General features: G+C 38.0%; 1 protein-coding gene across 6 annotated transcripts in view; it reads left to right on the plus strand.

The window, feature by feature from the left end:
* Nucleotides 1-22021, plus strand: part of SPIDR (scaffold protein involved in DNA repair) — a 480323-nt gene that overhangs the window by 195319 nt on the left and 262983 nt on the right. For all 6 annotated transcript variants that reach the window (XM_087447711.1, XM_087447713.1, XM_087447710.1 and 3 more), the window contains exon 8: nt 10422-10632. In XM_087447711.1, coding sequence (XP_087303837.1) covers nt 10422-10632 — 211 coding nt within the window. The remainder of the gene's footprint in view (nt 1-10421; nt 10633-22021) is intronic.

Raw genomic sequence — 22021 nt, forward strand, 5'->3', positions numbered from 1 at the left:
AAGGACATTAATCCTTGCGAATCAGTGCCCCCATCCTTATGACCTCATTTAAACTTAGTTCCTTCCTTAGAAGCCCCATATCTAAATATAGCTACACTGGGGGTTAGTTTCAACATACGAATTTTAAAGACAAGCATTCAGTCTTTAACATTCTGCCCCTGTCCTCCCAAATTCACGTTGTTCTCACATTCAGAATACATTCAGTCAACCCCAACAGCCCCCAAAGTCTTAGTCGAGTATCAACTCTAAGGTCTAAATCTAAAGTCTAGTGTTCGAAGTCTCATCTAAATATCATGTAAATCAGATATGGGTAAGACTCTAGGTACAGTTCATCCTATGGCAGAATTCCTCAACAGCTGTGAGCCTGTGAAACCTGACAAGTTATGTGCTTCCAAATACAATACTGGGACAGGTATAGCATAGATATTCCCGTTCCAAAAGGAAGAAGTAGGAAGGAAGGAAGAGGTGATAAGTCCTAAGCAAGTCCCAAGCAAATTCCATTAGATTTTAAGGCTCAAGGAAAATCCTCTTTTGTTCAGTGCTGTGCCCTCCAGGTCTGCTGAGGCGGCAGCATCACTAGAGATGGCTCTGTTGGGCCTCTCACCCATGTGGCTCTCTGCAAAGATGCCACCCCTGAGGCAGGGAGGGAGCATCCTGGCCCACCTAAACCGAAGAGGCAGCCCCACCCTTTCAAACCCAGAAGAAATAATCAGTCCTGCCCCCTGGGCCTATGGCAAGAGTGGCAGCCCTGATGATCTCTGAATCGCCTTTGGGGTCCTTCTTCCGTTTTTTGAAGGTGACGCACATTCGCAGAATAGCTCTGTTGCTCTGTCCAGCAGAATGTAAGAAGTCCCACTGCGTTCCTTCATTTCCTCTGGTCTCTGTCTCCTGCAGTTCAAACTGGCAGTGTTTCTGCTTGTAAAATCCCGTGATCTCTTTATCGAATGATAACCTAGCCACACCCTTGGTGTTCTCTTCTCAACAAGCTGTCTCATTTTTTGCAATATGGACAAGCTGAGAGTTTTCCAAATCGTGAAGTTCTGCTTCCTTTTTGCTTAACAGTTCCTTCAATTTATCTCTCTCCTGTCGCATTGTACTATAAGAAGTCAGGGGGACCCAGGTCATACCTTTAACATTTTGCTTAGAAATCTCCTCTGCTGAATATCCAATTTCATGGCTCACAAGTTCTGTCTTCTACAAAACACTAGAACACAGTTCAGCAAAGTTCTTTGCTACCTTATAACAAAAATTGCTGTCTTAGTCAATTTGGGCTGCTATAACAAAATACCATAGACTGGGTGGCTTAAACAACAGATATTTATTTCTCCTAGTTCTGGAGGCTGGGAGTCCAAGTTCAAGGTGCCAGTCAATTTGGTTCTTGGCAAGAGCCAACTTCCTGGTTAGTAAACAGCAGCCTTTATGCTGTATCCCCACATGGTGAAGAGAGAGATCATCTCTGTTGTGTCTCTTCTTATAAGGACACTAATCCCATTCATGAGAGCTCCAGCTTCAAGACCTAATTACCTCCCAAAGTCCCTTCTCCAAATACCATCACATTGGGGATTAGGGTCTCAACATAAGAATTTTGGAGAGACACAAACATTCAGTTCATAGCAATTGCCTTTCCTCCAGTTTCCAATATCCTATTCCTCATTTCCATTTGATACCTTACCAGAATCACCCTTAATGTTGGTGTTTCTAGAATGCACCTCAAAACTCCTCCAGTCTCTACCCATTACCCAGTTCCAAAGCTACTTCCACATTTTTAGATATTTGTTACAGCCGCACCCCACTTCATGGTACCAAAACTTATCTTAGTCAGCTCAGGCTGCCATAATGATATACCACAGACTGGGTGGCTTAAACAGTAGAAATTTATTTTCTCACAGTTCTAGAGTCTGGAAGTCCAAGATCAGGATGCCACCACGGTCAGTTTCTAGTGAGAGCTATCTTCTTGACTTGTAGGCAGCAGCCATCCTACTGTGTGCTCACATGGCCTTTTCTCTGTGCTCAGCAGAGAGAGATAGGGATCTCTGGTGTCTCTTCTTATAAGGACACTAATCCTATTAGATCAGTAACTTACCCTTATGACCACATTCAACCTTAATTACTTTTTTGGAGGCCCTGTCTCCAAATTCATTGAGGGTTAGGACTTCAACATATGAATTTGGGGGGGACAGAAACATTCAGTCCAGGGTACCCCCTTTTGTCTGGTTTTGTATAAAGTTTGCTTAGGGATTTGTTGCCTTCCTGGAGTCTTTGTGTGCTTTTTCCTTACTTGGATTTCTTAAAAAAATGGGAACTTCTATTGCCTATTCACCCTCTACAGAACAGTACAGGCTACCCCTGCAGATCAAATCATGGTGACATGCCTACTGGTAGCACTGTGACACTATAATCCTGGTGTGTTCTGCTAAATTCTGGTTGTTCTCGTAGCTATGGACTGTGATGAACATTCCAATCGCTAGGTCAGTATTGTCTAGTCTTTTTTTTTTTTTTGAGTTGGGTTTCAGATTTCTGTTTCATGCTTAGAATTATTGTGGCTTTTGGTAAAGAGTATTTTAAACTGGGTGAAAAGGCAAAAAAAAATGTGGAATCAAGAAGTGAAAGCACAATTGTTTACAGTTCAGTAAGCAGTTGTGGTTAAGAAATGTGTCTGTTCATCATTGCCAGATGACTTAAAATTTTAGGGGGGAGCATAAATTTTAAACAAAAAGTAATTGTGCTGTTTATAGGATAAAAATGTGAATTTCTTCAGAATTAGTTTTTAGGTGTTGTAAGCTAGACCTCTTGCTTAGAGCTTTATGCATTTTATCATGAAATTATCTGTGAATTGAATCTGATGGCAGCTTACAACGTTTACTCAGAAACTAAAATTTTGATTTACCAAGCATTAATAATAATACAGTAACAATAAGAGACTCAGTTATTGAATACTCACAAGAGCATTATATTGCTAGGTGTTTGGGAATCATTGGTAAAATTAGGCAAAGTTGTAACCTCTCAAAAGAAAAGAGTATAATTATGTATAAATAAATACAATTCAACTTTCAGTGCATGTTAATAAAGAAAACTGTGATACAATAGAAACAGTGAATAGATAAAACATCATTTGGATTTGATTTTGGAATGTATTGTTTATTTTTCTTTTTGGAGCATCGCTGGAATCATAGTTAATTTGCATTCTCTGGGTACATATCAAGTCCAGTTGAGATAAGAGAAGGTAGGTCAAACCATCTTGGTTGGCAGTGAAATCAAGACAAAAAAATAGTCCCCAGAGTTCTTGCAACAATTTGTATTAGGGTTCATTCAGCTCATACATATTTATTGGTATTGATCCTGGAAAAGCATCGAGTTCATGGTTTAATAGATGAAATTATTCATTGTATATGTTAAAATCTTGGTAAATAAGAGATACAGTGATGACATAAAGGAGAGTAATAAACTCTGCTGGATGGAAAAGGAGAGTTGTGTTCAGAGAGTTCACCAGGGAGCTGGTGAGGAAACTCCTTGAAGTATGGCATATTTTTCACCTCATTATAGAGATAATTTAAAGATACTTGAATAGAGCTGTGGAATTTGAGGCTGTAGCTGTAAGAAGTAACAGATAACAAAGGCATTTCTATACAATGGAGAGTAGTTTGGATTTTATCCAGAGGATAGCCATTGAAGAGTTCAAGTACAGGGGTGGCTGCCGTTAAATTTACACTTAAAAAGATCGTTCTGGTGGGCCTTATGAATAATAGGTCAGGATGGTCAGGTACTAGACTGGGGAGTTCAGTTAGAGCCAGGCTACTGTAATAACTAGGAGACATCTTAATCTTAATATATCTAAAACGGATTTCTTGATACCAGTATTCTCCCCTGCCATCCGCGCCCCCCACCCAATACACACACAGAGAAAGCTGCTCGTCCAGAAGTCTTCCCTATCTCAGTAAGCATTACCTCTATTTTTCTACTTGCTCAGGCCAAAAACATTGGCGTCTTCTTGACTACTTTCTCTCTTGTCCCACTTCCAGTCCATCAACAAGTACTATTGGCTTTATCTTCAAAGTACGTCTAGTTTTCAACCATTTCTCACCATCTCTGTGGCCACTTCCCAGGTCCAAACTACCATCATCTCTCTTGGATTGCTACAGTAGTCTTCTGACTTGTCTCCGTACTTCTTCCCTTGCACATTTAGTCTGTTCTCAACAAAGCAAATCATATGCCTTCCCCATTGGCTTTCGATCATACTCAGAGGAAGTACCCCAAGTGCACACAATGGTGTAAGACCAGTCTTATCCCTGCTTGACCTTGTGATCTACTCTTACCCAGGTTCAGGCAGACTAGATTCAGTTCTAGCCAGAACAGGAATGGACTCTTCTCTAAAGAGGTGGAATGAACTTTTGGGGAAAGCTAAGACTTCTAATGGGAATGTTGAGGCCAACAGAAGATAATCTTATTTCTTCTGGCATTTGGAGGGCCTAATTGAGCATAAGAATTATTACAGTCAAATAATTTGACCTTGAGGCTAGGAATATTCTCATTCAAATGTATTCTTATGATTCTAGTCAGGGATTGAATTCTGTTTATATAATTGTGCTAATATAAATTTGTTGATTATTTTTGACTCTTAGAGTCAGACTATGGCCAGAGCACAGAGATTTGGCATAGGTTATAGGACACACTGTGAACATTAACCTTGACAATGAAAGTGGAATTATGTGGAATTAAAATTGTGTGGCACACGGGGGAGCATAATGTAGAAAGGTGCATAAGCCCTTCTTCATTTTACAAAGCTAGGAGTTCCTAGATAACTATCCAAAGTTAATAGAGTAGGATGTAGAGTTGATTAAAGATATTATTTAAAATTTTACAAGTAACTAACAGAAGCACCCCAAAGAAGACCATTTTGGTACTGGGTGCATGTATTATTTGGGAGGGAAAAGCTATAAAATACCTTTTTAAGAAGAGTAAAATGTGGAATGATTATACCATGGTAATTCAGAGTAAGTGCAAGAAGGAGAATTATAATCATTGCTGGTGGTAACCAGTGTCCGAGTATCTGTTAAGAACAGAGTTCCTGTCTGCATGAGAAGCAGGTAAACTTGAAAATCCCCTAATATCCAATCCTGACCCTTGCTGTGCTGTCTTGCCACCCCTCGTCTGTGTCTGTGTGTGCACGTACATGATGTGAGGAACAAAGGAGTGGTAGGCACTTGTTGATGATTTGGCCTGAAGGATAGAAAAAGTACCAGTTTCAGAGAATAGTAGGACATACATTTTAAAACAAGACACTGTAGGATTAGCCTGTTGGGATATTTGTGAAGATAAAGGAGACAAAGTGTTAATATAGGGGGAAAATCCCAAATTACTATTGTGGTCAATGTTTGGATAATTAAATGGAGCAACTTAAAGTTAGTGCAACGATTATATTATGAAAAATATTTCTCTTAGAAAAACTTACAGATGTTTCTGTCCTCCATAGGAGGATGATTTCAATATCTCTCCCCACTTAATAACTTGCTTCACTTGGTATTTTCTGGTATAGTTTTTATTAATTTCTTGAATTGTATTTCTTGCGTAGGTATTTGTGAAGGTTATCCTCATAATATATATATTAATTCATCGACATAACCCACTTAGGAGTATTTGGGTTGACATGCATATAAATGGACCCTGACTAACTATATTTCAAGTAAGTCAAGTAGTTACAGATATATTTTGTTCTTGTATCATTTACTCAATTCTTTTGTGGCCTCTTGATCACTTAAAACCATAGACATTTTAAAAAGTAGTTAGCTGGGCTGGCCTGTGGCTTAGCGGTTAAGTGCGTGCGCTCTGCTGCTGGCAGCCCGGGTTCGGATCCTGGGCGTGCACCGACGCACTGCTTCTCCAGCCACGCTGAGGCCACGTCCCACATACAGCAACTAGGAGCATGTGCAACTATGACATACAGCTATCTACTGGGACTTTGCGGGGCAGGGGGCGAAGGAGGAGGATTGGCAATGGATGTTAGCTCAGAGCCGGTCTTCCTCAGCATAAAGAGGAGGATTAGCATGGATGTTAGCTCAGGGCTGATCTTGCTCGCAAAAAAAAAGTAAATAAAATAAAAAGAGAGGTTTCCTTTAATTTTATTTATTTATTTATTTTTCCCCCAAAGCCCCAGTAGATAGTTGTAGGTCATAGCTGCACATCCTTCTAGTTGCTGTATGTGGGACACGGCCTCAGCATGGCCGGAGAAGCGGTGTGTTGGTGTGCGCCCGGGATCCGAACCCGGGCCGCCAGCAGTGGAGCACGCACACTTAACTGCTAAGCCACGGAGCCAGCCCGAGAGTTTCCTTTAACAAAAAAAAAAGCAGTTAGCTGATAAAGTAAATCAGTCATTCATGCATTAATTCGGCAAATATTAGCCTTCAAGTTAAATATTTTACAATTTTAAGAGCTGTTTCATCTGCTAGACATATGTATGGATAGAAGTTACTAGGTCTTGTGGTATATTTTCTATACGAATCTTTCTATTCCTGTTTCTTAGTTACTTAAAATCTTGTGTGGGCCGGCTCTGTGGCTTAGCGGTTAAGTGCGCGTGCTCCACTGCTGGCGGCACCCTGGGCGGGCACTGACGCACCACTTCTCCAGCCATGCTGAGGCCGCGTCCCACATACAGCAACTAGAAAGATGTGCAGCTATGACATACAACTGTCTACTGGGGCTTTGGGGCAAAAAATAAATAAATAAATAAAATTTTAAAAAATAAAATCTGTAGTGTTATATATTAAAATATGTGCTCTCCATTTGATCTTTGTGGCACTTTCTTTTCACTGTTTAGTACTATGACAACTTATCCTCTTCTTTTTCAGTACAGCAGTGTTGAAATTCTGACCACGTCCAGACACAGCGAGAGCCTCACTGGAGTCCGTTTCTCAACCTGATGTGCTTTCTTTACATTTTAAACAGTTCCTATGTTTTAGCATAATAAGTAGGGGAAAAAAAAACATACAATTTCCTATCTTTAACTATCATTTACCCGAGAGACGTTTTGGTCCTTGACTTGTAAGGATACTCAATTTCTAGGATTAGACCTGCCAGTAATCCTCTCGGACATTGAAAAAGTCATGTGAGCAACTAACTTTTTGAATTTTCTTATCTGTCAAAAAGGGAGATTAATATCTTCCTTCCCTTTTTCATAGGGTTATTGTGAATCAAGTACGATAATAGATTGGAAAATGCCTGGAAAGGTTACTAATAGTGGCAGTGGCCGTGAAGACAAGTCGCTGCTGTTACTGTGTGTGTGATGGACCAGGCCCTGCACTGGGGCTTTCTGTGTTATCTTTTCTGATGCTTGCAGTGTTCTTGAGGATAGCTAAAGTAAAACTACTTCCACTTAAAAATGAGGACACTGTTATAAGAAAGATAAGTATAGATAAGATATTTGAGGTTTTCAAAGGGAAGGAATAGATACTGCTGGCTGGGATTCAGGAAACACTTCCTGGACGAGGTGATATTTTGGCTAAGTCTTAATAGCATTTATGGAAAATGTTGCCCCACTGGCACAGAAATGGCCTTGTATGTTGCATCCATCTAATTGCAAAAAAAATCTTCGTTTGTAAAAACCGGTATCTCTTATGCTCAGATTGAAATACATAATTGTCTTGCCTCAAATACATAATTTGTCTTAGGTTACCGCATGCTTTTTTCTCGCTCAGACAATGGGGAAATTACACTGTCTTATTTTCTTCAGGGAAGGCAGGCCACTGGTTTCTGCCTAAGGCTGTGTTGGAGGGTATCCTGCAGGAGAGACTTGAGTGCTTTGTGGAGCGCACAGTTCCCAGCCCTGTGGTGCCGTAAGGATAGCGCCGCTCATCGTTCCTTCCCAAACCTATTTAGTCACTAAGCATGCTGCAGTGTCTCAGGGCTGTGGTGATAATCAGTATCATAAAGCATATTTATTCTACTAGTTATTTGGTGCTATAACTCTTGAGCAGAATTCACAGTTATGGGAATATTGTCAGGATTTATCATAAAAATCTTCAAAGAAACTAGTCAGTAGCAGTGTGATTCATCTTATATATATATTTTTCCACTATGATACTATTTACATGTTTCTGCAATTGCTTTTTATAAAATCTGTCAGGGTCTATGGGGACTGTAGGGTTGGGGCAGACCACTGAAAACCTATGTCACTGTTTGATCAGAGCTGCAGAAGACAATGATTAATGCCCAAAGAGAGAACTTGTGCTGCTCGGGCAGGCGACTGAGCATGGCTGGAGGCGCCATAACAATTATTGTAGCCACACAGAACCATGAGTGTGGTTCAAGTGTCCCACTTGAACTCGAGCAGAGCAGCGGGTGCTAGAGAGCACAGGTGGCCCTGGAGCTCTGCACAGCAGCTGCTGTCAGTGGTTGACGAGGGAGAAGGCAAGCCTGCTGCACAGTGTTGGGGGTGACCCTGAGTACAGGTGCAAGTTTTAAAAATTCTTAAAATATGTCCAAAAATGCTCCTGTGGCTAGTGCAGCCCCTAAACCTAGGGCTTTTCCCTTTGCTGCTGAAAACCATAGTTTTCCACCCACTGCTCTGGCTACCTACCCAGGAAAAACAATGTGTGCACCAAAGTGACCTTCACGTTATCCTGACTTTCTTTCCTGTTCACCAATGGAGGATGAGCTACTTTTTATTAAGGAAATAGCTGTTGTGCAGAGCAGACTCAATGTTCACTGCCTAGTCAGTGCGTTTCTTTAATACTCGTTTTTACTCTCCCACTGCCCTCGTCCACAGTGACCAGTACCAGCTTAACATTGTGCTTGCTCATATCCTTCCCCCATTCCATTTCCTTCCTCACCTTAAGAAATAGTAGCAAGATAGATACATACCTTAGGAAATAGTAGTTAAGATAGTGCTCTAGGGAGGTGTGGCCTTGCTTAATACATGAACACGCTGTTGGCACTTAGAGAAAGGAGGGGATGGGAAATTTGGGGTCAAGTGGAAAATGACTGAAGAAAAAGCGAAAGGGAGAAAGAAATGGAAATGAAATTAAACTGTATAACTGAAAACTTGGTACTATTTAAATATTAATTTTTATTATTCATTATTAACCAGTTGGCTAAAGTGATAAACTCATGTTAGTGTATATTATTAGCAAGGCACTATGCTAGACACTTAGCTTTTGTTATCACATTTAGTTCATTTTTTTAAATTAAAAAACAGAGTAATAGAAAAACGTTGTGTACTCACCACCTAGAATTAATAACACATTTTAATATTTTGTCTTTTTTAATTCACATACTTTTATAACAGAAATAATATGACAGATAAGTTTGAAATCCCTTGGGCTCCCTTTCTGAGTCACACTCGTCTTTTTCTCTCCTTAGATACAGCAGTTATCATGAGTTTTCTATGAATCTTGCTGGTCCATATTTATATATTTTTATTATATATGTATCCATAACAACATTTTATTGGTTTCTGTGTTTAAAAAAATAACATTATGGTTGTCATACCCCACATATCTTGTTTATCCCCTCTTGTTTTTGAGATCTCTCCATGCTGAGAGATATAGATCTGGTTCACTTATGTTAACTTGTGTATAGTGTTCTGTTGTATGAACATACTACCATTTACCCATCCTCCTATTGATTTATGCTGGGTCCAGTTTTCTGCTCTTGCAACAATACTGAGATGTGCATTCTTGTTTAGGTCTTGATGCATGTGACAGAGTTTCTGGGTACATATCTAGGATTTCTGGGTTATAGGCTATACCCACAGTCAGCTTCATTTATGTCATTTAATTCTTAAAAATTTTAATTGAGGCAGGGGCATGATCCCTCTTTTACACATGAGAAAACTGTAGTGTTGAAATGCTATATAACTTGTCTGATTTAATTCGAGCCAGTGCTTGAATCTAGATTGAATTTCACCCATTTAAATCTAGAGCTCTAACACCCAGCATTCCACATAAATCCTCAACCTTTGTGATTGTTAGAACAGTTGCAGCCAGCCAGTCATACTACTTCATTTCAAAGTAGAGAATCAAAGCAGGTAATGATGTGGAGGGGGCATATAAGTAAGATCAACAGGTGGCCATACACCCTTTGTTGTGGTTATCTAAAGGGTTCGCGTTTTGCAGTAAAACATACTCTGTGAAATGATGGGTCTGAGTTTTCCGTATGAGTAAGACTGTTTCTTTATGATAGGAGACTATTTTTTATGTTGCTTGAAATGCATATATTAAATGCAACATGCAGGCTATTTTGATTTAAGAAAAAGATGTTACAGTGAGCATGTTAGAGTCTGTATTTACTTTGCAAAGCATATAAATCATTTTCTCCAGGTGAAGAAAGCTATCTGAATGTGCTTCTTTTTTTCATGACACTTTATTCACCCTTGGACCATGTGTCTTTTAGATTTTATTTTTGCTTTTGTTCTTTTCTTCACCTTCTAGGTAGAAAATCTGGTGTATTAATTGTGAAAATTCTAGAGCTACATGAGGAATGCACCATCCAAGTTGCCATGTGTGAACAGTTAGCAGGGCTGCAGGCTGATAGTCCTCAAGGTGAGGCCGCCCAGACTGGCCTGAAGGTTCTCTTCACCAAGGAGACTGCACTCTATCTCAGGGGGCATCCTCAAGACATCGTCCACATCTACCCTCCCTGGTGAGTGCAGAGAACTGATTCCAGCAGTCACCAAATGTGAGTTTGTCTCCAAGCCATTTTTATCAAGAACATCTTTGGCACTTTATTATAGAGAAATGCCAGGGGAGGGAAGCCAGGATTTGACAAAGATTTTATGTAACAGAAGCACCGAAGTGTCTCTGATGGCTTGTTTATACTTCTGGCAGCAAACTTTTGATAATTTGGGGGAGGGGCTGAAGGAGAAACAACCATATCAAGATTCCTGCCTGAGTGGTGTTTGTTACAAAACCTGACTATTTTTGTTTTTATCTTTCTTAGAAATATAATTTTAGTAAGAGGCATTATGTAACAATAGGATAATACACATTAATTTAATATTTCTTTGGTAATCACTTTGGGGGATTTGATTACAATGTATTTAACACATCCTAAAGAATATATGTATTCTATATCTAAGTTATATAATCCTGCTTATTTTTCTATAAGAACTTTAGGTTTAACTTATCTAATTAAAAATGTATTGGTAGGGGCCAGCCCCGTGGCTTAGCGGTTAAAGTGTGCACGCTCTGCTACTGGCGGCCCGGGTTTGGATCCCGGGTGCGCACCGACGCACTGCTTCTCCGGCCATGCTGAGGCTGTGTCCCACATACAACAACTAGAAGGATGTGCAACTATGACATACAACTATCTACTGGGGCTTTGGGAAAAAAAAAAAGGAGGAGGATTGACAATAGATGTTAGCTCAGAGCCGGTCTTCCTCAGCTAAAAAGAGGAGGATTAGCATGGATGTTAGCTCACGGCTGATCTTCCTCACAAAAAAAAAAAAAGTATTGGTATGTTTATTGATATAATGTTAAATTTATGAATTCATGGACTAGGACTGCAGTCTCCAAATAAGTTTCTGCTAGGATACTCCACCCTTCCCCATACTGTTGGAGTTCATGGCAGCATATATCAGGACACCAGGATTCTAATCTGTTACCTTGAATCTGTCTTGCTTCAGAAATCTGTCCTGTTTAACATCATCTTTCTCATTCTTAGTTTTGCTCCTTTGTGTAATGTAGGTCTTGCTTTCAGTGGAGTTTACGTTCATTTGTGATGGCAAGAGCCACTTTTGCTTCTTTTTTAATCTCTTCCCTCCTCAACTTCTAAATTTTTTGCGAACGTCTGTATATTTTTAAAAATATTTATTAAATGACAGTTTTTTAAATAAAAAATTGTAGTATCTAAGTGTGATTGTTCTTCCTTAGGGAAGATGTTTTAGAAGCATTGAATGTGGGACACTTACTTGGGCTCATGAGAAGTAAAATTAGACCAAGATTATCTGCAAAGATTTGTATTTACAAAAAATTTCCAAATCCCACTGTCTCCTTAGACCTTACAAGTGGGTGAATTATTATGATTTGAGTTTGAAGTGTTTTTAGGTCTGGGCCTTACCAAGGAAGCTCTCTTGGTGGTTGCTTCTTTCATTCTGGTAGAGAAATAGATGGAATTCTCTGTGTGGTTCTAGATGCAGAGATTGTTATTTTTAAACTCTTTTGAATATTTTCTTTTTCTCCCTAAGTTTTTGGTTTTCATTCTTTGAGGATTTTTGCTCTATAATTGGAATATAGGTTATAAAATAAGAATGAAAAGAAATCCTGTGTTTGCCCATTTTAATATGTGAGATCTTACTGTTTTTATATATTGTGCCATCCAATGGAAAACAGATTTCGCTCTCTAGGAAGACAACTTGGAATGCGTGTGTTAACCAAGCCAGATGGTACCAGGTATTAATGCTATCTTTAAGACTTTTGGCAAATCCGTAAAAGTGAAAATATGTTAAATAGACGTAATTTGATAAATTTCTCTGGAGTCATTATGACTTAACTTTCTCAAAATGACCATCTCAAAAGAAGGAAACAAATATATAAATACATTTATTAAATACAAACACATGAAAGTTCATTCTTACAAGTAGCAAAGATAGAAAGCAAGATACTTTGGCAAAAATTTAAAAATATTGACATTCCCAAAGGTTGGTGGGAGTCTTCTTTGACAGTGTGTCACAAACATTAATATGAATCCATTTTGATATAGAACTTTTGCTACTTAGACTTTATCCAGTGAAATGCTCAAATGTGTACAAAAGATATTGTCATAAGTGTTTTGCTTAAAACCTTAAAATCTAAAACCAGCCTAAAGAGACATTAACACGGGATGGGTTAAAGAAGGCACTGTATGTCTCTGCAGTATGCAGTAATTTAACACAGCGGTGGAGATTTGCGTTTGCACTTATAGAAAGATATCTCTATCCCAGTGTTGTTTCGCAGAGAGCAGGTCACAGCCAACATCCAGGGTCACTGGGATGGGAGGAGTGTTACACTTCCCCTCTCTTGCATTATCCAGCAGACAGACTCGACACACTATCAGTATTAGTGTCTAGGGCTCCCATAACAAGATACTAGACTGGGGAGCTTAAAAACAGACATTTATTTTCTTACAGTTTTGGAGGCTGGAAATCCGAGATCAGGGCACCAGCGGGGTTGTCCACTGAGGCCTCTTTCCAGGGCTTGCAGATGGCCACATTCTTGTTGTGTTCTCACATGTTTTTTTCTCTATGTGTGCGCATGCCCCTGGTGTCTCCGTGTGTCCAAATTTCCTCTTCTTATAAGGACACTAGTTAGATTAGATTAGAGCCATTTCATAGTGGTCTCGTTTTAACTTAATCACCTCTCTAAAGGCCCTGTCTCCAAATGCAGTCACATTCTGAGGTACTGGAGGTTAGGGCTTCAACATATGAATTTGGGAGAGAGACAATTCAGTCCACTACACTATCATAGAAATTAACACTTCCTACTGAATATTTCAATTTTGTGAATCACTCAATCAGCTGATTTCTCTGTTCCCATGTCTCTCAGAGAAGCTTACTTGACAAACAACCTTCTAAGTAGCTTCCTGAATTGTATAATGTCTTGTCATATATAGATTTAGATTTTTGTTAAAAAGATACTTCTTTAATTAAAAGAAATAGTAATATTTTTGGTACCTTAGGAGGTGAGATGGATGGGAAGTGTTTTTGAAAAATGAATGTATCAATATGGTATAGGTGATTTAGATCATCTGTTTTAATAGTTTGGAGGTTTCTGCTTTTTAATTAAGAACTCTTTTTCTCTATCCAAATGTTACCTGAAGTCAGTCTAGATGCCACTTAAAATAGCTCAAAATTAAAGGGAAAAAAAGCCAAAATAATAAAAATGACTAGATAGGTTTTTTTTAAACTTGGCAAGTCATAATGAATATTTTTTCCTCGTAGGCTGACTACTCTTTTCCCACTGGAAGTCTTTTGTGTTCATTTAAACTGTTTTCCAACATGGAAACAGTTTTAAAAAGAATCAGTAGACTGTAGACACTTCTATATGTCCTTTAGTAATAAATGTGTGTTTAGATACAAATGGCTACTTAGCCAAAGGAGTTTAGAGCCCTCTCTATATACTATCTGATAAATTCTCATTGAATTTCTATAAGATGTAATGTTATCTTGGCTCAGCCCATCTAGGAATGAATGTAGAAGTAAAATGCCTTGCCTAGAATTAATTGTATTATGAAATAGTCATAGAATTATATAACAATAAGCAACTTATTAAAAAGTCATGAATCTGTAAAATTTCAAACTTATAAAAGTATAATAGTTTAATGAATTCTATGTCCCCATCACATAGTTTTAATATTTATCAACTAATAAATAGACAGCTTTTACTACTGAAGGAACCTGAAAGCTTTAAATATAATATGATTCCAAGGAAACATTTTAGCAAGTTGAATGCAGGTGTGTGTGTATATATATATATATTTTTTTTTTTTTTTTTTTTTTTTACTGAGGAAGATTCACCCTGAGCTAACATCTGTGCCAGTCTTCCTCTACTTTGTATGTAGGTTGCCGCCGCAGTGTGTCTGACGAGTGATGTAGGTCCAATCCGCACCTGGGATCCAAAACCGTGAACCCAGGCTAACGAAGTGGAGCATGCGGAACTTGAACCACTCGGCCATGGGGCCAGCCTCCACAGATATTTTTTTTAATGTGAGGGCAGAAGTTTTCTGTGATGGTAGTTGAAGAGAGAGGGAGGTAGAACTCATCTGGCTGATTGAATATGACCCATCACCAAATCTAAAGCCAGGATGAGCACCAGAAAAACATAAGTACGTGATAGTGTATCAAGGGACAACCAGGACACCTCTTACCTTATTCATTCATTTATTCATTCATTCAAAAATATTTATCAGTACGCTGTGGCAGATACTTTGTTTCCCTTCAGAATATGCACCCTAATACGAGGGAGAAGTAAAATCTGACCTTCCCTCTTATCATGAATCTCTCTTTATATCGGTAAAGTCACATCATCATCTTTTTAATGACTACTTAGTATTCTACTATATGGATATATCGTAATTTAAACAGTCTCTCTCTCTCTCTTTTTTTTTTTTTGAGGAAGATTGGCCCTGCGCTAACATCTGTTGCCAGTCTTCCTCTTATTCTTTTTTCTCCCCAGAGCCCCAGTACATAGTTGTGTATCATAGTTGTAGAGTTGTGGCTTTTCTATGTGGGATGCCGCCTCAGCATGACTTGATGAGCAGTGAATAGGTCCTTACCCAGGATCCGAACTGGTGAACCCCGGGCCACCAAAGTGGAACGCGCGAACTTAACCACTACACCCCTGGGCCAGCCCCCTAAACAGTCTCTTTTACAGAGTTTTTAATGTTGCTTCCCATTTTGTGCTGTTTTAAACAGTACTTGAATGAAAGTGCTTGTACCGTCTTCTAATTATATTCTTAAGATATTTATAGAAGTAGAAATTCTTGGTCAGAGAGTACAGGTGGGTTTTGAACTTTTCCATATGTTGTTACCATAGTAACCTGCAAAGCTTATAGCTGTTTTTACTGCTGCCTATTTCTCAGCAGTCACATCAATACCACATGTAACCTTTTTTATAACTGCACATTATGATAAAATTTCCTTACTCTTTTCCATATTCTCAGGAGGTAGTATTATCCATTTTTTTGCTAGTATAAACGACTCTGTAATAGTCATTCATATACATATATATATATATATATATATAGTTTTGTACATATTTCAGATTATTTTTTACAGTAGATTTTAGGAACTGTTTTAGTGGGTTAAAGGGTATACGTTTTGTTGTTAATGTTGCTGCTGTGATTTCCCAATATAATTAAGTAATCTGTAAACCTCATAGTAGAGTGCCCGCTACTGATCAAATTGAACACTTTATGGTTTTACTGATGACAGCTGCTCTTGAAAATTATTTTTCTTAACTTTTACTCATATTTGTTGGGGTCCTAGGGACTTTCTTATCAATTTGTGTGCCTATTTTGTATAGTAAAGTGTTTCTATTTATACACTTATATCACTTAGGATAATAATTTTGTTGTTTCCTTGCTAATACTTATGCTTTTTTTACCTCTTTCATGTCTTAAATTGCATTGGCCAAACTTCCAAAACTTTTCACTACTGTATTCCCAGTGACTTAAATAATGCTTGACACATAAACATTATTGGCATTATATATATATAATATATAACATATAATGCATTGGTACACAGTAACTATGTGATTAATGATGAGTATTAAATAATCATCAAGATGTTGTCAGCCTTGTTATACTTTCTGTTTGAATGAGAGGATATATCCATGTATTTCATTGATTTGTACATTCACTAAGAAGCATTTATTGAATGTTTACTTACTTATAATAGGCCTTGTACCTAATACAGTATTCAAAATGAATGACAGATCGTCACTGCCCTTCAGGAGCTCACAGTGTGGTGGAAGAGAAAGGTAATATAACCATGTTATAAAAGACTCTAGAAAGTGTAATAATAGAGCTCTGTACAAGGGGTTGAGAACAGTGAGGAGGTAAGCATGGCTGATAGGTCGGTAGGGGAGTGTGTGTGTGTGTGTGTGTGTGTGTGTGTGTGTGTGTGAGCGTCCCAGGGAGAGAACAGATTGAGTGTCAGGGGTAGCTTCCTGGAGTTGGTGATTCTCTATCCAAGCTATGAAGGCTAAGTTGGAAAGAACCAAGGAAGAGACTGTGAGGGCATTTGAAGTAGAGGAGACTGAATGAGCAAAGACCAGCAGGTCAAAATGGCAGGGTATAGGGTGGATGCAGGGATATATGTAGTGCTATATGAATGAAGTAGAAATTCTGAGGCAGGAGTGGCAGCAAGTGATGATGGAGAACCTGTGTACAATGTTAAAGAGCTGGAATTAAATCCTCCCTGTTGTCCAGGAAAGGAGAGATGTAATCTGATTCACACTTTGGAGTTTGTGGACTGTGTGTGTGAACTGTGTATGAATGTGTATAGAAGGCCAGAGAAGAGACATCTAGGAGGATTTGGGGTAGCTCAAGTGTGAGGGAAGATGATGACTTGGACTAGGGTGGTAAACAGTGGATTCAGAATATATTTTTGAGTTAGAGGCAACAGGATTTGCTGATGGGTTTGTTGTAATATGTGAAAGAAAGACAGGAAACCAGGAAGACTTCTCTAAGTTGTTGAATTGACGTATGGTGCCATGTAGTAAAATGCCACGTACTAAAACTTGGGCAGATTTTGAGGGCACCGTCAACAATACCTTGACACCAGCAATAACTAGAGCTCTGAGTAAACACAAGAGAGATTGTGATACCAAAAGAGAAAGTCTGTGAACTGGTTTGGATTTTCAGTGTAACCGATATGTGGTAAGTGCCCGAGGACTGAGGTAGAGCCCCCCACAGGCTTGTTCACAGCTGTTTTTCTCCCTGCTTTATGTTTGCCACCTGGGACTCTTTGAAATGAAGAAATTGCCTCCTCTTATTGCTAGGAGTAAAGCAATGCTCAAGATGGAAGGTTTGTTTACTGGATGGGATTATCTTCCTGTTGTGATAACCAGAAAGCTAGTCTTTTCCCAACAAAATTACAGGGTGTCTTGAGAGGAAATAAATAGCAAAGAAAACAAGTGCAGTGTGAAAAGGACAAAGTGAACACCATGATGGTAATCTGGATAATCTAAAAAACTGGAGGGAGGGAGAGAAGGAAATCAGTCGTTCATGCTTACATGAGAAAGGAAGAAAAGCAGACATTGGCTGGTGCTCCACAGAACACTTTTTCATGGGGTCTTCATAGGAATATGACCGAAGGGTTCTTGTGCTGAAATAACTTTGAGAAAGGTTGGTTAAATGTGGACCAGTTACTGTACTGTAGGAGTGCTCAGTCTCTAATACACAAATATGTATTATGATTTACAATAGAGGGAGGCAGAAACAGGGGAACATACAAGCAAACATTAGCAAACAAATGACCACACTCTTCCTAATCTAAGAAAGTGGGTCAAGAGAGCAACTAAGGGGAGTGATGTCTCAAAAGATGGCAGATTAGGAAGGTCCAGGAATCCACACATCCACCTAAACAACTACTGCACTGACAGGAACTGTCTGAAGTAACTGTTTTAGAACCCCAGAGTCTAGTTGAACACTTACAGTCCAAGGAAGACTTTAATAAAGAGTAAATTTGGGAGAATTTCAGCCTTTCAAGTGGTGGCAGCTACCATTCCACATCCCCCAGCCCCATAATCCTGGTGCAGAATGCTGGAGCCAGGGTGGGCACTATATCAGGGCTGTGTATTGATTGTCGAATGCTGCTTTTGATCACTGAGGGACTGGCACAGAGGCTAGTGGACATTTTTTTTTAACTCCCACAGGCTGAACAGAAATATCACTCACCACATATGACAAAGAACTTACACCTTGAAAAAATAGTATAGAAAAGTCATAAATGGATGAATCTAACCCTCAACAATTAGGATTCAGCAATCCCTGAGGAATGGGAGAATTACATTTCTAGAGTTACCACAAAATAATACTCAAATATTCAGTTCTCAACAAAAATTACAAAATATACAAAGAAACAGGAAAGAATGGCCCTTCACAGGGAAAAATAATAATTTGACAGAAACTGTCATTGAGGAAGCCCAGGCATTGGAATTATTAGTCAAAGATGGAAATCAGCTGTCTTAAATATGTGCAATGACTTAAGGAAATCATAGATAAGAAACTAAAGGAAATCAGGAAAATAATATATGAGCAAAATGAAAATATCAATAAAGATGTAGAAATCATAAAAGAAAAACAAAGAGAAATTCTGCAGCTGAAAAGTACAGTAACTTAAATTTAAAAACTCACTAGAGAGATTTCACAGCAGATTTGAACCAGTAGAACAAAAGATCAGTGAACTTGAAGATAAGACAATTGAATTTATGTAGTCTGAGAAACAGAAAGAAAAAACAATGAAGAAAAACGAACAGCCTCAGAGACTTGTAGGACACCATCAAATATAAAAACATATACATTTTAGGAGTACTCTGAGGAGGAGAGAGAGAGGAAACGTCAGAAAAAACATCTGATGAAATATGACTGACAACCTCCCACGTATGAGGAAAGACATAAATATACGTATCCAGGAAGCTAAATGATCTCCAAACACAATAAACTCGAGATCCACACCAAAACGTAGTATAGTGAAACTGTCAAAATCCAAAGACAAACTTTTCAAAGTAGAAAGAGAAAAGGAATTTGTCATGTACAAGGGATCCTCAGCAGTATTAAGAGCTGATTTCTCATCAAAAACTATGGGGTCAGAAAATGGTCAGATGATATATTTAAAGTCCTGAAAGAAAAAAACCTGTCAACCAAGAATTAATATGTCTGGCAAAACTATTTTTCAAGAATGAAAGAGAAATTAAGACATTTCCACATAAACAAAAGCTGAGGGCATTCATTACCAGTAGACCTACCCTACAAGAAGTGCTAAAGGGAGTCCTTCAGGTTGAAATGAAAGGATACTAAACAGAAACTTGAACCTAAGGAAAAGTAAAGAACACTGGTAAAGGTAATTACATCAGTATATATAAAGGTCAGTGTTATTATACCTTTGGTATTGTTTGTAATGCTCTCTTTCTCTTATAAGATTTAATAGGAAAATTTATACATGAATAATTACAAATCTATGTTAATGGGAATCCAGTGTATAAAGATGTAATCTATGACTGTAACATTATAAAGGGACAGGGAAGATGTACTGCAAGAGCAAAGTGTTTGTGTACTTGAAACTTAGTTGGTATTATCCAAAGCAGCTTGTTGTAAGTTTAAGATGTTAATTGTAATTTCCAAGATAAATGGTAAGAAATTAACTAAAAAATACAGACAAAGGCAAAGGAGAAGGGAATTAAACTGGTACACTACAAAAATAAACTAAATACAAAAAAAAGTGGTAATGAAGGAACTGAAGAACAAAAAGAAAAACGTATAAGGCATACAGAAAACAATAGATAAATGGCAGAAATAAAACTTTTTTATCAGTAATCACAATAAATGTAAATGGGTGGAAGTGAACTATTAAAAGATGGAGATTGGCAAATTGGATTTTAAAAAAACCCCAAGATATATGCTGTCTACAAGAGACATAATTTAGATATAAGGTCACAAAGTGGTTGCAAATAAAAGGATAAAAAATATATATTCCATAGAAATAGTAACTAAAAGAGAACCAGGCTGGATATATTGTTGTCAGAAAAAATACTTTAAATTTAAAAAGGTTATAAGAGACAAAGAAGGACACTATTTATTGAAAAAAGGTTCAATACAAGAAGATGATGTAACAATTCTAAACATACATACCTAACAAAGCAACCCCAAAAATATATAAAGCAAAAATGGAAAGAATTGAAGGGAGAAATAGACCTAATAAATAGTTAGAAATTTCACCATCCCACTTTCAATAATGGACAGAACAAACAGACAGAAGATCAACAAGGAAATAGAGGACTTGCACAACACGCTAAACCAGTTAGACCTAGCAAACATATATAGAAGATCCATCCCCAAACAGCAGAATATACTTTCTTCTTAAGTGCACGTAGAACATTCTCCAACTTAGACCATATATTAGGCCACAAAACAAGTTTTTATGGACTGAATTGTGTTCCCTCAAAATTCATATGTTGAAGTTCTAACCCCTAGTAGAGCTCACAATGTGACTGTATTTAGAGATAGGGCCTTTAAAAGGTAATCAGTAAGGTTGAATGAAGTCGTGTGGTTGGGCCCTAATCCAGTATAACTGGTGCATCCTTATAAGAAGAAGGACAGACACCAGGAATGCATATGCTCAGAGCAAGTGCCATGTGAGGATACAGTGAAAAGGCGGCTATCTCCAAACGAAGGAGAGAGGCCTTTGGAGAAACTAAACCTGCTGACACTTTGATCTTGGACTTCCAAAACTGAGAAAATAAATTTCTGTTATTTAGGCCACCCAGTCGGTGGTGTTCTGTTATGGTAGCTGTAGGAAACTAATACACAAATCTTTAATTTAAAATGATTAAAATCACAAAATGTCTTTTATGTTCACAATGCAACAAAACTAGAAATTACAAACAAGGAAACTGGAAAATTCATGAATATGTGGAAATTAACAGTATAGTCTTAAAACAGCCAGTGGATTGAAGAAATCACAAGAGAAATTAGAAAATACCTCGAGACAAATGAAGATGAAAACAAAACACACCTAAACTTATGATGTAAAAGCAGTGCAATGTTGGAAATTTATAGTTGTAAACATACACATTAAAAAAGAAGAAAGACTTCAAATCAATAACCTATCTGTACCCCTTAAGGTGCTCGAGAAAAAAAGAGCAAACTAAATCCAATGCCAGCAGAAGGATGGAAATAATAAAGATTAGAGCAGAGATAAATCAAGTAGCAGAAAAACAGTAGAGAAAATCAATTAAACCAAATGTTGGCTCTTTGAAATGGTCAACAAAATTGACAAACATTTAGCTAGACTGGCCAAGTAAAAAAGAGAGAATACTCAAATTATTAGAATCAGAAATGGAAAAGGAGACATAACTTTCAATTTTACAGAAATACCAAAGGATAAAAAGAGAATATTATAAACAGTTGAATGCCAACAAATTGGACTATTTCTAAGAAATACACGCATCTACCAAAACTGACTCATGAAGAAATAGAAAAACTGAAGAGACCTATAACTAGTAAAGAAATTAAATCAGTAATCAGATATCTTCTAACAAAGAAAAATCCTTGACCAGTGCATTCTCTCACACATTTAAAGAAGAATTAACATCAATCCTTCTCAAACTGTTCCCAAAAATTGAAGAGGAGGGAATGCTTCCTAACTCATTCTGTGAGGCCAGCATTGCTGTGATACCATAGCTAGACAAAGACTAGGGACTAATATCCCTTATGAATATTGAGGCAAAAATCCTCAACAAAATATTAGCAAACCAAATTTAGCAGCATATTAAAAGGATTACACACTGTGTCAAAGTGGTATTTATGCCCAGAATGTAGGGATGGTTTA

This window comes from Ceratotherium simum, chromosome 23 (genome assembly GCF_057802395.1).
Source record: "Ceratotherium simum simum isolate JZ-2026a chromosome 23, ASM5780239v1, whole genome shotgun sequence".
NCBI classification, from domain to species: domain Eukaryota; kingdom Metazoa; phylum Chordata; class Mammalia; order Perissodactyla; family Rhinocerotidae; genus Ceratotherium; species Ceratotherium simum.